This window comes from Periplaneta americana, chromosome 7 (genome assembly GCF_040183065.1).
Source record: "Periplaneta americana isolate PAMFEO1 chromosome 7, P.americana_PAMFEO1_priV1, whole genome shotgun sequence".
Lineage (NCBI taxonomy): Eukaryota > Metazoa > Arthropoda > Insecta > Blattodea > Blattidae > Periplaneta > Periplaneta americana.
In genome coordinates this window covers 90,974,396-90,989,329 of record NC_091123.1, presented here as the reverse complement: position 1 = coordinate 90,989,329, position 14,934 = coordinate 90,974,396, and the positions used below count along the sequence as shown (strand labels likewise).

The 14,934-nt window shown below is 36.7% G+C and overlaps 1 protein-coding gene across 1 annotated transcript in view; it reads right to left on the bottom strand.

The window, feature by feature from the left end:
• LOC138703287 (protein TEX261) overlaps positions 1-14,538 on the bottom strand; it is a 30,078-nt gene extending 15,540 nt beyond the window's left edge. Inside the window, exons 1-4 of the mRNA XM_069831040.1 lie at positions 14,249-14,538; positions 14,083-14,162; positions 6,719-6,940; positions 5,038-5,149 (exon numbers count right to left, since the gene is read on the bottom strand). Coding sequence (XP_069687141.1) covers positions 5,038-5,149; positions 6,719-6,940; positions 14,083-14,162; positions 14,249-14,318 — 484 coding nt within the window. The 5' untranslated portion in view covers positions 14,319-14,538. The remainder of the gene's footprint in view (positions 1-5,037; positions 5,150-6,718; positions 6,941-14,082; positions 14,163-14,248) is intronic.
• Between the last annotated feature and the right edge of the window lie 396 nt (positions 14,539-14,934).

Sequence of the window (14,934 nt, the reverse complement as noted above, 5' to 3'; positions counted from 1 at the left end):
AGACAAATTAATGTGAATATTAATAACAAAAGCAATGTAATGTAGTAAGGAGAAAAATGTATTTATAATAAAAAAAAAAAATTAGCAAGTAATCTATACTAAAAAGAGTGCATGGCACTTCAGCAAATGAAGAACTTTTAGCAGGAGGCACTGAAACTGAAAGTACTGCCACACGATAACTGAGATTTCAGTGGAAGAAAACTTGCAGAAGAAAAGTATTTCTGGTGACATTTCAATGTGAAAACATAGATTTCTGAGGGAATTTCAACAATGTGATTCTGACCAAATAATTTGGCTTGGCAAGACTGGGTGAATACTAGCTATTGTCCAACAAAAGACTGGACAGATGGGACACCAGAAGAAACAATGGAATTGGCAGTTTGGAAAGGAAGGTATTTAATATTGCATGTTGGATCTTATGCTGGTTTTGTACTGAAAACTTTCATTGTTTCAGTTAAAATAGACATAAGATTATTATGAGATGTCTAAACAGAGATTTCTGAAATGGTTTAAAATGCAACAAATCTCCAGAGTTCTTGAAAACACTGTCATTGTTTTGGATAGTGTATCAAACTGAATAAGGCTCTCAGTACCTACTCAAGGAAAGACACTACTATTCAATGGTTTCACTAAAACAATGTTTCAGATTGAAAACAAGGAATGTCAAAATCAGAGTTGATCATCATTAGTGAAAATGGTAAATTTAAAGAATCAATTTAAATTATGATATATTGGTGACATAAGTTATTATGTTATAAGCTAGCGGTAATTAATATGATCGATAGACCAATAGGTGGAGTCATGCAGTATATCGCAGTCGTTTTTACATTTGTAAGTTCTTTGGTTCAGAGTTCGACATGGTATGTGATTGACCAATTACTTGGTTCAGTTTAACTCATTATTACAGAAGTGTGGAGAGTGTTTTACTTTTTGAAGGCTCTATGGAATTATTGCATGGTAGTATGTGAAGGCTTTTGTAGTTTGTGGAATGAAGTGTAAAGTAAAGATCTGCAATTAATCTGAGAAATTTATTATTCCTACCGATTTGTGTTGTTTGTGGAAAGAGGACAGTCATTACGAAAAATATATGGTTTGGTTGTTGGATGTTTTCTATTCAATAGAATATTACATTGATTTATGCGTAGGTGCATGGCTTAGTGTACGTTGGAAGTTGCATGTTCTGAAGTTGTTTTAAATATTAATGCAGTTTGTGATTATGCCTATGATTTTGAATTTTGCTGTGGCTGAATAATTTTTCTTTATTTGTGTTCCTTTTAGCTATTGTGTCGTGTAAAATGGATAGCCGTGACTTTATTGTTGACATTGCGAACGTTTTTGTACCCTATACGGTAGTCATATTTGATTAATTCGATATGGTCGCTATTTTCATACGAAATTTTACGAAAACCACAGGATTTTTTTTTTTGTGTGTGTGATGTATGATTTTTTTTATTATGTTGTGGTATATGATGTTTGGAAGTTTCGTTGGTGGAGTGACCATTTGAGGATTTAGGGTAAATTGGGTAAATCTGTATATTTTATATCCCGTGATTTTCATAAAATTTATTACGAACATGGCGATTATATTTAACCCAATATGACTGCCGTATTAGTTACAAGTACGTTCGTGATGTCATCAATGATGTCATGACTCTTCCATTGATTCTTTAAAACTACCGTGAAAATGTATAAATTGAAGACAGTGTAGGCCTAATATAAAAACGAAATTGTAAAAGAGTACAGATATAAAGTAATAACAATATCACCTTATCATTGCCATTTCAACTGTATAAAACTGATAAGGCCAAGTATTAAAGGGGCTGGGACATCGAGTGAGACTGGTGAAAGGTGATGAATTACACTTGGAGGGTAATTGAGGAAAAATGGGAAGTAGAAGGAATCATTGAAAATACAGTGAAAAATCCTAAAGCAAGAGTGAAAGCAATGATAATGAAACTGATGACACAGTTGAAGAATTTGATAATGATATTGGAACTATGGTGGATCAAATGATCGAGGATTCTGGTGATGCCTTTATGAAGGAAGAAGAATGTTGAGGTACAACAGAAACAGTAATTTCATTGAACAATAATATTGACCTTTCTGTTGCAAAAAATACGAGCATGTTACACATAGTACAAGTCGTATTGAGTATTACAATATGCTGTTTAACATTATTTAGTAATAAAATAATTTTTTTTGTGTTAAATTCTATTTCTCCATTTTAATCTCGTTACAAACTATAGCTAATAGGTTACATTCTCAGTTATTAAAAAGTAAGAATACAAGATTACAGAAATGGGTGTAAGGAAAAACTTTGCTACATGAAGATGATTTAGATAGAACATGCATGTTAAACATGGGCCCTTTCTCCTACCACATGGGTTATGAATGTTTGTTTTTTTATCATTTTATTTTATGTATGTTCTCTTTTGAATATTTGCCATTTTAAATGTAATTAGAAATTGAAATGTGCAACTTATTATGAGGTAAATTTTTGTTCACTCAATTTCTACAGAGTGTGACAGAAACATTGACTCATTTTAAACATTAAATTTCAGCAGTACATATTATAACTAATTTTTTATTACTATACACTGTTAAGAAGAACACTTATATATACACATACATAAGTATTCTGTCCATGGGCAGGTCTTTCACTGCAAACCAGCATTCTGCAATGTTTCCTATTTTTTGTCTTCCTCTTTGTCTCTGCTTATGATCCACATATCTTAATGTCGTCTATCACTGATATCTTCTTCTGCCCCGAACTCTTCTCCTGTTCACCATTCCTTCCAGTGCATCCTTCAGTAGGCAGTTTCTTCTCAGTCAGTGGTCCAACCAATTCCTTTTTCTCTTTCTTATCAGTTTCAGCATCATTCTTTCTTCACCCACTCTTTCCAACACAACTTCATTTCTTATTCTGTCTGTCCACTTCACATGTTCCATTCTTTTCCATATCCACATTTCAAATGCTTCTATTCGTTTCTCTTCATTTCGTCGTAATGTCCATGTTTCTGCTCCATACAATGCCACACTCCGCACAAAGCACTTCCTCAGTTCTTTTTCCAAAGGTGCTCCTTTTTCTATTAAATGCTTCCTTGGCCATTGCTGTCTTCCTTTTGACTTCCCAGCTGCAGCTCATGTTATTGCTTATAGTACATTCCAAGTATTTAAAGCTGTTCACTTGCTCTACTGCCTCATTTAGAATTCGCAAGTTTATCTTCTTTATTTTTCCGTGACAACCATGGTCTTCGTCTTGTTTGCATTTATCTTCATCCCATACTGCTCACAGCTGTCATTTAGTTCCAGTAGTATATCCCTTAGTATCACCTCCTCTTCTGCTAACAACACCATATCATCAGCAAATCTTATCCACTTTTTTCTTCTTCCTCCTACTTTTACCCCTCCCATGTTCTGAAAACAGTTCTTCACCAAATCCTCCAAGTAGATATTCAACGAGGTATATGATAAGGGGCATCCTTGTCGTACTCCTCTCCCTATTTCGCTTTCTTCAGACATTTCTTCTCCTATCCTGACTTTGACTCGTTTCATATATAGGTTACTGAACAGCCTCCTGTGTTTTCAATCCACACTTATTTTCTTCAGGATGTCCACCAGTTTGTTCCAATCCACTCTGTCAAACGGCTTTTCTAGGTCCACAAATACTGTATACACTTCTTTATTCTTCCCTAGGTATCTTTCGCTGATTGTTCATAATATCCAATTGCATTCCTTGTACCTTTTCCTTTTGTATAGCCAAACTGCTCTTCTTCCAATTGTCCTTCCATCTTAGAATACAAACGTCGATTCAGTATTCGCAAGAGAATCTACACCAAATGCGATATCAGGCTGATAGTCCTGAACTCCTTACATTTCTTGTTATTATTTTTCTTTGGTATTGACAGCAACACTGTCTCTGTAAAATCTTCAGACCATTCGCCTTTCTCATATATTTCGATGCATAACAATAGAATTTCCTTCTTGTCTTCACCCAAGCATATCACTAACTCAGTGGGGATTCCATCAACTCCTTTTGCTTACACTTGAAACAACTTTTTACAATAGTCACTTTTTGTAAATTGCGTCCTTCAGACGACCAACATTGGCAATGCAATCTTCTGCATGGACTTCCACATTCTCCATAACCTTTTGCAGAGTTTCTTGTGTTATTGCCTCAATTTCGGTTTGAATATTGTTATTCAATTATCGGATGTTTGCTGGTCTATTTCAATAGACTTTGGATTTAAGAAAGCCCCACAGAAAAAGTCACAGGCTGATAAATCAGGAACCAGAAAACATTGTTGTGCGGAAACATTTTCTTAAAGTCATCAAGGACGTTCTTGATGTGTGAATTGTTGCAGCATTCTATTGAAACCATATTGATTCCATACTGATATCTATTCGTCACAGTTCTATTCATATGAATTGTTGTAACATAGCCTCATATCGATCTGCTATGACTGTGACAGTCCTACTGGCATCATTAAAAAAAATAGGGACCAACAATATCCTGAGAACACACTCCACACCAAGCAGTTACTTGTTGATTATGAAGTGGTCTTTCGTGAAAGTGACGAGGATATTGCGGAGCCAAATTCCTGAAATTCTATTTCTTGACATAGCCATTTAAATGGAAGTGTGCCCTGCCCATTATCACAGATGGTTAAGAAAATTTAATTGTTAGTTTATCATCACCAGAAGTGAATACAGAAAAATGTTTCAACAGCAAGCACACGATGTTCATTCGACCATTGCTCCATGCTGACTGCAATGCTTTGAACTGCACTACCCAATGGAACAAACATTAGCACTGTAGGACACAGTAATCGAGAATGGTGCGAAGTTTATATTGATCATTGTTTCTGTTGCACCTTGCAGAAGAACAGATTTTGGAATGATAATTAAAATATAGGCTTACTTATTATGCAAATACATATGAATGAACTATCATAATCTTCTTTTATATCGTACACAGCATAAATACAAGAGCAAAAGGAATTTATATTATTAAAATAAAGCAACCATGTAACTTACCTAATAATGGTTTAGTTTCAGCAACAGTTGGTAAAATGTTTTCATTTGCTGACAGAGACACAAAAAGTGCAAATGGAACCAGCCATAGGCAGAGAGTGAAATATGAAATTACCTGGAATATAAATTCAAATATATTTAAGGACATTCACATAACTCTAAAGAAAGCAGAAATAATTTACAAGCATCAAAATAACACTCATTATGCTCGATATTATATTATTTCCAAATTAATATTTATAACATCTACAATTAACATTTCTTACAATGTACGAGGGATGTTCCATATTGAATTACACTTTATTTTTTTTACACTGACCCAGAACCTCTATGGCCCGGCAGATACATCCACTTTCTCAATATAGCCCCCATTAAGCTATACACACTTGCGCCACCGATCTGGCAACTTCTCTAAGCCCTCCTGGAGCCATTTTTCAGAGTTTGTTGCACCGACTCAGGACAGCTGCTTTCAGTTCCTGCAAGTCAGTGAAATGAAGTCTGCTCAGAGGTTTCTTCAAAGCCTCGAATAAGTGGTAATCAGAAGGGGCCAAGTCAGGAGAATACAGTGGGTTTGGCAGCACCTGGAACCCAATCTCAGTGATAGTAATTGTGGTTGCCCGACTCATGTGGGGACGAGTTTTGTCATATTGCAAGAGTACACCTTTCACTTATTTTCCTGGCTGTTTCTTTTGAATTGCATGGCGCAAGCTCCAATGGGTTGCCACATATGCCATGCTGTTAATGGTGGTCCCTGGTTTCAGTCAGTCAGTGATGATGATTCCATCATTGTCCCAAAAGACTGTAGCCATGCATTTGCCTACTGATGGCACTGTTCTAAACTTCTTCGGTGTGGGGGTGTTTTTATGCTTCCACTGTATTGATTGGGCTTTGGTCTCTGGCTCATGGTAATCGAGCGAAGTCTCATCGCCAGTCACGAGTTTGGACATGAAGCCTTCTGGATTCGGACTGTGTCGTTGAAGGAGATCACTGCTCACATCCTTGCGCTGTTTGTGTGCTGCAGTCAGGGACTAGGACCCACCTGGCAGACACCTTCCCCTTCTTAAGATGTTCATGCACTGTATAGTGCAATGAGATTCTGGCAAGTCCTGTGGCCATCTCCAGTTCCGAGAATGCGATGCATCTGTTCTCCAGAATATGCGTCGCTACACTCTAGAGATGTTGACTGGCTTTGTCACAGTCAATTTCCTTCCAGAACTGGTTCTCTTCTCCGTTGATGTGCGGTCACATTTCCAGCCATCCACCCAGTTGTACATTGTTTTTCGTGACAGTGCATGTTCACCACACACTGCCACCAATCGCATGTGAATATCTGCAATGTTTACACCCTCTTTCCACAGAAACCACGTCGTCCAGCGCTGTTCACAATGATCACTCTTCATGCTGTCCACTCATGTAAAATGACAGAAGTTGGGGAAATGCGCTGTAGTTTTCAGGAATTACATTCCTCTGTACTACACTGCCACCTGCGAGCGGACTAACGTACTACATGCTTGCAACTGTAATGACAAGCCAAATGCAGACCATAAATGGTGAAAAATTTGAAATCAATAAATGTAAATCAATATGGAAAGCTCTCTCGTACAAAGTTAATCTTTACAAAAATTCCTCACGAACACGTTGTATGAATAGTGTTTATTATAATAATTATACATGACAAACTTACCTCTGAAAAGGAATAGTATACGGCTGCAAAGTACTGAAATGCTAAATAATGATTTATAAGCAGCATAATTACTGCTATAATGAAGGCAGGTGATGCAATCATTACATATGGAAAAGTCTTAAGAATTAACAAATGTGCCACCTGACTAATGATGCCACATATGATTATTGAAGTTGGAAAGTCTTCAAACAAGAAAAATCCTATGTAAAATGATAAGGTCATCTGAAATACAAAGAGAAGCAGACATGAAATCAAATTACTGGTCAGATGTCTTTGACATTAGGTACAGGAAATCTTTACTTACTCCATGACCTTGTGATAACACTAATTTAATAGATTTCAGATTGTGGGAGAGATGGGGAAGAATAAAATTCTCCATAGAAATTGTAATCTGTTTTTGTTACTCAGTGGAAAGGGGGAGTTAACATGTTGAGAACACTTCAGTTAATCTTCATAGGTTTATAATGTTTACTTTAATCTAATGAAAACCTAATACCAATAAAGCCCGAAATTAAGACAGATCAGATTGGAGAAAGCTGGGTTTGCAGTGAAAGATCTGCCCTTGGGCAGAACATTAAATGAATGAATGAGATCACTTCATTCTCTTGAACCTTATTTGATTCTGATCATGAAGAAATGTAGCTATCCATTGTTACTTATTTTCAATTAACATTAGGCCTACAGTCTTCAGGAGTAGCTCCGGTATTTTTCTTTAGCACATGCAGTATACGAATTCACCCCTCCCCTGCCCCTGTGATCTCTGCTGTGCATACATTGAGAAAAGCACTGTTTTCTGTGATAATCGCAACTATATGAGTAATATCCATATAGGGTATTTGGGGCTCTTGGGCGTCGCTGCCACAGTGGTCTAGTGGCTAGAGAGTTGGACTTATAATCCTGTGGACCCAAGTTCGATCCTCCATGTACCCCTGATTTTAACTTGTGTTGGGCAAGCCCATGGTCCAGGTAACACAGGGGTTTTCTCCAGGAGCTCTGGTTCCCCTGTGGCATCCCAACAAATCTCCATCATTACTTCATCTCATCGCAGGTGTAGTATAGACCAGCCTCCTATGGCACACCTTGGACAATGACTCTGTTGGTAAATTAGTTTACACAACTGGCTTCACATGGGTGAATGATGAACATTCAAGTACCCACCATTAGTTAAAAGAAAATTATACAGTATGTACAGTATATTTGAAGGTCAGAAGCAGAAATTTGAATTTGCTAAATAAATCCAAGCTTAACTAGAGCCTAAACATATGCAATCTTCGTATAAAAAGATTAGAATAGGCCTAATTAAAACCAGAATTTATATCTAACAAGCTATTACTGGAATATTAATAACAGTAATAATATTACTTGACTGTTCGTCATTCACCCATATGAAGGCAGTTATATAGACCAATTTGCTGACAGGGTTGATATTAAAATATTAGACTGCACAAAATGTTAAATTGCCTGAATGAGAACTATTTAAGATAATTTTAAATCATAAGGATACTTGTCAAATACAGTGCTACATGGACTTAAGTGGAATATTGTTTAGAATAGATATATACTGACTGGCAAAAAAAGTGGATCACTTCGTAAAAACCAAATCATTGTCAATAAACTACCACTTTAGAGAGAGTAAGTAGGTTTTATGACTAAGGAAAGACGTAATCAACATTTTTCTGGAGATGGTTATGATGTTAAGACGTCATAAAATGCCAGCACATGAGCCACTTCTAGCCCTAAGCGCCAGGTTATAAAACCTTTTAAGTTTACAATTGTGTAGTGGCCGCTATTGATGAATTATCAATGTCTGGTACATTTTCTGCCATAAGTAAATATTTTTCTTCAGTTTCTGTTTTGAATTTGATAAGTTAAGATGCCTCTTAATGTTCGCGTTGGTTGAGGGTGGACGAATCTTTTGTTTTGCGGCTAATGACATGGGAGTGTCTTTTGGAAGCATCCAATGTGCCTTACAGCGATTCTGTGTACTGGGTACCTACCACAGATGACCGGAATCAGGCCGACGTACGTCTACATCCACCAGGGATGACAAGTTTCTGATTCTCTATGTCTTACGATATCTCCACATGACTGCAGTTTAGGCCAGAAATCGTCTCGAAACAGTGAGGAAGGTCATTGCGAGAGGAATGTTAGACGAAGACTCCGGAAGCCAATTTGACCTCAAGAAGATCTGCAATTACTCCATAGCTCACCTCCAGCACTGGGTAGTGTGATTACAGTTCACACGTCAATACCGGAATTGGACTGTGGACCAGTGGTCAATGGTGCTGTTCAAGGATGAGACGCAACTTTGCTTCTGTCACTTGATGGTAGGGACAGAGTTCGCCCTGCAACTGTTCCTTAAGAATGCTGTTTGGAGATGACTCTGTCATGATATGGGGCAATATCATTTTGTAGCCCAAACGAAGGTTTTTTTCGTCGATGGACGTACTCTGAATGTGCACCGATACATATGTGAAAGTGTTAGCAGATTATGTAATACCCTTCACTACATTCTTATGCATGTCAACACACACCCTCATGTTGCTCGCTGCATGACAGACAACTTTCGCGACATAGGGATACCAACTCTGGGCACGCAGCCCAGACTTAAATCCTATTGAACATCTATGTGATATGCTCAGTTGAAGCATCTGACTTCGCAACTTTGACACCCTGAACAAAATGCAGGCAGTATTGTAGGATAAGTGGAATCTCACCCCTCAGAAAACGTTGCAGGACCTGGTGGTCAGCATGGCATGACGAACGAAGGACATCCTCACCACTAGGGATGGTAACACACAATATTAGGGCACGATAGTGCAGTAATAGTTTCAGTAGCATAATCATGTGTTAATTTCAGTCATTGCCTCAATAACTCTATGAATGCATTAGTTGAAATTTTACATAAATTACAACACTTTAGTCTTTAAAATAAATTGCAGACAAAAAGCATTTTGGTGACGGGAATGAAATGACAGAATACATGCTTATTTTATTTTACAATATGCCTTTGTCAGAATGTGGAAAAAATAAAGAATAAGCTATAAAATTACATATTAGGTCTATAGTTCTTAAAAAAATTAAGTGATCCACTTTTTTTTTGCTGATCAGTGTAGATTGGACTTCCACCACATTTCTAAGATTGGCTCTATCTTCGTCTTGTCTATTTTTGTCTTCAGGTGAATAAAAAATGGAATGAGAAAGATATATATTGGGGTTTTTACAAACTTTGCTTGCCTAACTATAGCCTAGTAATTAGTCAACATTTAACCGTTGATAACACAATCTCAAGGGAAAAATGGAACTCTCTGCATCATAATCCACAGTTAATTCCCGATTTACCACGAAAATCGTCTGTAGCTGCATTTAGATTGGCAACAGGCCATGATTGTTTAGCCAAACACCTGCATAGAATTGGAATATATCAGTCCCCTAACTGCCCATTGTGCAACTCAAACCAAGAAATGGATTCGGAACACCTCAAAATCTGTGCTTCAGTGGCTGACCATGATAATATCTTTGAAAAATATTGGAGTGCAAGAGGTCAAATGACTTTATTGTCAAATGCCTGGCATTAGAAAACAACAACAACATTTAACCGTTTGTAGCAACTCCAATGAGCAGGACACTTTCCTTCTTCACTTGGTTATTTAAAGACGGTATATCAACTACTAGGTTATTTAGTGATTGATGATAGAGAAATGGTATTTGACGAGATGAGGCCAAGGACTCGCCATAGATTACCTGACAATCATCTTATGGCTGGGAAAACTTCAGGGAAAAAAACAAGTAATCAGCTCAAGCAGAAATCGAATCCATGATTGAACACAGCCCCAGATCAGCAGGCAATCGCGCTAACTGCCTGAGTTACGTCGGTGGCTGATACCTTTTAACCCAATATTACTGTTCACCTCAAAAAGAAGATACAGCCAATCTTCGAAACGTTGTGATTTCCATTATTCCTTACCAGCAATGGGAGAAGTCCAATCTACACCTCTTCTAAATAGACCACCAATGTTTTACCAATGCTTTCTCTCTCATTTTGAACGTAGCTATACAGTGTTCACCTGTTGGACAATGAATGTAATGCAGTAGGTATATTAGGGTCATTTACTAATATTACTCTTTGAGAAAGAGAAATGTGTCTAGACAATTCTCAACGTTATTTCTATTCCGTGTAGTGATATAATGTAAAGCACCCTCAATTAGAATAAAGCAGAGGCGATTCTAGGCCAGCGCCGGGAGGCCCAGGTCCCCCCAGTTTTAATCAGATATAATTATTTTAAAATTCCTTAATTACTTATTGCTGAATAAATCGCATTTACTTGAAATAAAGCAAACTAATGAAATTAATGAACTTAATTTCACGTTAATTTTAAAGTTTTATTTATTCTACATATCATTACCTTAACTTCAAAACCTCGTAACTCGCTTGGATAACCATTTTCACTTTTTTCAGGTTCTGAAAGTGTATTCACAGAGAAAGAAATTAAGTGATTTCGTGGTAACCCAATATTAGCGCTGGTATTTTAAATTAAGCTTCACTGCTTTGTCAGTAGATGGATCTGTGGATATACTTTCAAAATGCACAAAAAGTGAAAATCGACACCCAAGCGAGTTACGAGGTTTTGGAATTAAGATAACGATATGCTACTTTTAACATACAGTTTATTTATTCTGTTTAAAAATATGACAAATGAAATAAAGTTTAAACATAATATTTTTAACATGCATAGTGCATCCAGTACAATCAACATTTTTAGATAGTTCTATACAACCAACAATGCTGTCTGCTTTTTTTTTTTTTTTTTTGGGTGTCTTGTCAGTCTATTTGAGTTGTGTTTATATAAAATGAAGAATTGTGACGGTGTCGTGTATAATTCCTGGGGTAGCTCAGACAGTAGAGCATTCATGCACTAAGTGAAGGATCCCGGGATCGATACCCGGCCCCGGAACAATTTTTCCCTTGAAATTATTCAAGCCTGCTTCACAGGGAGCTTCTATCTGAAAGCCAGATTTGCATAATATAGTCGTTACTGTAGGTACGTTAACAGAAAGCCACAATTTAAGTCACACAGAATATTGTGTGCACTCAAAGTTGGGTTTCTGGAGTCTTGTCAGCCCATTTGAGTTGTGTGGATATAAAGGGAAGAATTGTGACGGTGTCGTGTATAGTTCCTGGAGTAGCTCAGTCGGTAGAGCATTCGTGTGCTAAGTGAAGGGTCCTGGGATCGATACCCAGTCCCAGAACAAATTTTCCCTTGAAATTATTCAAGCCTGTTTCACAGAGAGCTTCTACTGAAAGCCAGATTGCAATGCTGTCTGCATTCAAAATATGGCATCTGACAGTGTAGACTGTCAGTTACTCTAACAATCACAGAAAGAATTCGTTTCGCAACAGTTTTCAATAGCAAATGATTAGTCGCTGATGCTAGTAGTGTTCTTATATTAGTTGCGTTTTGTCTAAACAATGTACTGTAATATTTTGAAGCACAGGTGCGATGAAAGTGTTTGTGAATCAAGTGAACCGAAATGTCTTAAACTCCCTCAAATTTTGTGACATAAATGCAAGTTCAAATGTTCCTAATGTAGACAAACCTCCATGTGGTATAAATGCATCAATATCTTTCCAACTCCGTGACGTAAAGGTGAGTGCAAATGTTTCTAATATAGACGAACTATTTGATATCAGTGCATCGATATACAAATGGTCCATGCAACCACGTAAGCCAGTTTACAAACAAACGTTACTTTATAGGCCTAATAAGAACATAAGTTTTAATAGTAAACGATTTGATAGGTATAAATTCATTGAATACTCTTGCTGCCATTTCGTTCAATCTGATTCTAGGAATGATGAATATGTTTTCACAAAATCTTGATTTTGCAATTGGAAAAAAAAAATTGCAAAGCATGCTGACAGTGAATGTCATAAATCTTCAATGGTAAAATGGAACAGTTTTCTGGAAAGTGAAAATAGCGGAACAGTGATTTCAAAGCTAAGCGAGAAACACAAAGATGGCATAATTGCGTAACTGCTCAGCTGTGGCAACAATGGCCCCACTTTGTGTTCGGCAAGACATTCAGCTTAGAGGCCATTGCGAAACTGTTTCAGATGATGATAATGACAGATAATAATAAAGCGAATATTGTTGAAATTTTACAACTTATTAACCCTCACAACTTCGCTGCTCTAGAATTTCATGCTACTTATATGGGGTCTTTCTGACCCCAAGAATATTTGTTGTTAATAATCTTATTAGAGATGGTAGATTTTCGCAGTCGCGATAAATGCGAAAAGTTTCCAAATGCTACGTAATCACGTTAATTGTGCCTTAGAGAAGGAATTTCATGTCTTACGGTGGTTTTCCAATCCGCGATAAATTGCGAAATTGAGTACAAAATGCGAAAGTTCCTGAAAGTGCGAAATTATAATTTCATGATTTTTTTAAATTTTACATGCACTTTGACCAGACTTTAAATTTTTCTTGCACTTGGACATCTTTTGCTTTCTGTTCCAATCCGCCCCCCCCCCCCCGGGTTTTAAGCATCTAGAACCGCCACTAGAATAAAGATCGTTAGATTAATGGATACATCTCGAGAGTAGGTTTAATACTGACCAAACTCAGTAGTAGTTTTCAAATAAGATAATCATCATAATGTTGGTGAGATTCATATGCAATTCCTAAAAAAAATCACAAGCGAATTGCTGCTTGTCGAAATAATTTCACTCCACGATTCAGACGCTTCTGCCACCGGAAGGGGAAACTTAAAAATGTATGTATGTATGCACAGTGTTCTGCCCAAGAGCAGGTCTTTAACTGCAAACCCAGCATTTCCCTTTCTTGCTTTCCTCTTAATCTCCCCATATAATACTTTAATGCTGTCTATCAACTGATATCTTTTACCCCGAACTCTTGTCCCGTTCACCATTCCTTAAGCATCCCAAATTAACAAATTAGGCCTAGGCCTACACCAAAATAATTAAAACAAAAAAAAAAAAAAAGTAAAAAATAAAATAAAATAAAATAAATAAAAAGCCAATCACCGCACTCACACACCTACTGGCACTTATGCCAGAAATAGTGTATAAGGATGTAAATATATATTTATTGTTATTTATGTACAATGGCTGGAGAGGGCATCCTGCGCGTATAAGACCCTAAAACGGCCTCTGGCTCAAAGCCAGTAAAGTCAATAAACATCAACATCCTCAGTCTTTAAAACGAAGTGGATCTACTGGTAACATGCAATGTTAAATAGTTTGTTTCTACAGTGCTTACGGATGTTAGAAAATACATAAGCAAATCTATCTAAATGCTTAAGTTTGAAAGCACTAAACAATTTTAAATACTTTTATTTACCACAGTCATCCACCATATCACCCGCTTTGTCATGACAGTGTATTCTTCTACCAATTCTGCTAGGTAATACAAACCGGCAGCTGAAAAATAAAATCAATGTAGGTGAACATACTTCAGATTAAACAACCTGGCATAGTAGAATAAATAAATAAATTAATTAACTTACCTACTGCTATGGTTATAAAGCATACTTGTATCAGTAATGCTATCCAACTAAGTATATACAAAAACCACATTTCAAGATTTTATCTTATACTATATGAGCTACAGAAAGTGTTGTTGGGCAATAAACGTGAGAGTTTTTATTTATTTATCATTCTTTGCCTCTTTTTAACAAGTAATTTGTTCGAATAATATTATCATTATAGATCACTGGGAATTCTTAACACCGAATACGTCCATTACCGCTCAGTAGTGCCTACAGCGGCAGACTGCAATCGACCAGTGTTGCCAGGTTTGGTAAAATTTCACCAGATTTGGTGATTTAACTACTCATTTAAAATCTGGGAAAGCTTTTCTAAAATGAATATTATCTGGTGACTTTTAATGTTAATTATTGAGTTTTCCATAGAACAATTACCAATGACAGTACAATTTGTCGGTTACAATCAGTGTTGCCAATGCAACGGTTTTCTCGCTAAACCTAGCTTTTTTTTGGATAACCGTCTCGAGGGTAAAATTATATTATCCCACTTAGGGGGGGGGGAGGAATACTAGCGGTTTTTAATCTTTGAAGTTTGTGAAATGAAATTCATATTAGCATTATTGTTGTCTTTGCAAATTTAATACCGGTCGATTCTAACAATAATAATAAGAAGAAAAGCGCACAATGTCCAACATTTATCGTGTAGG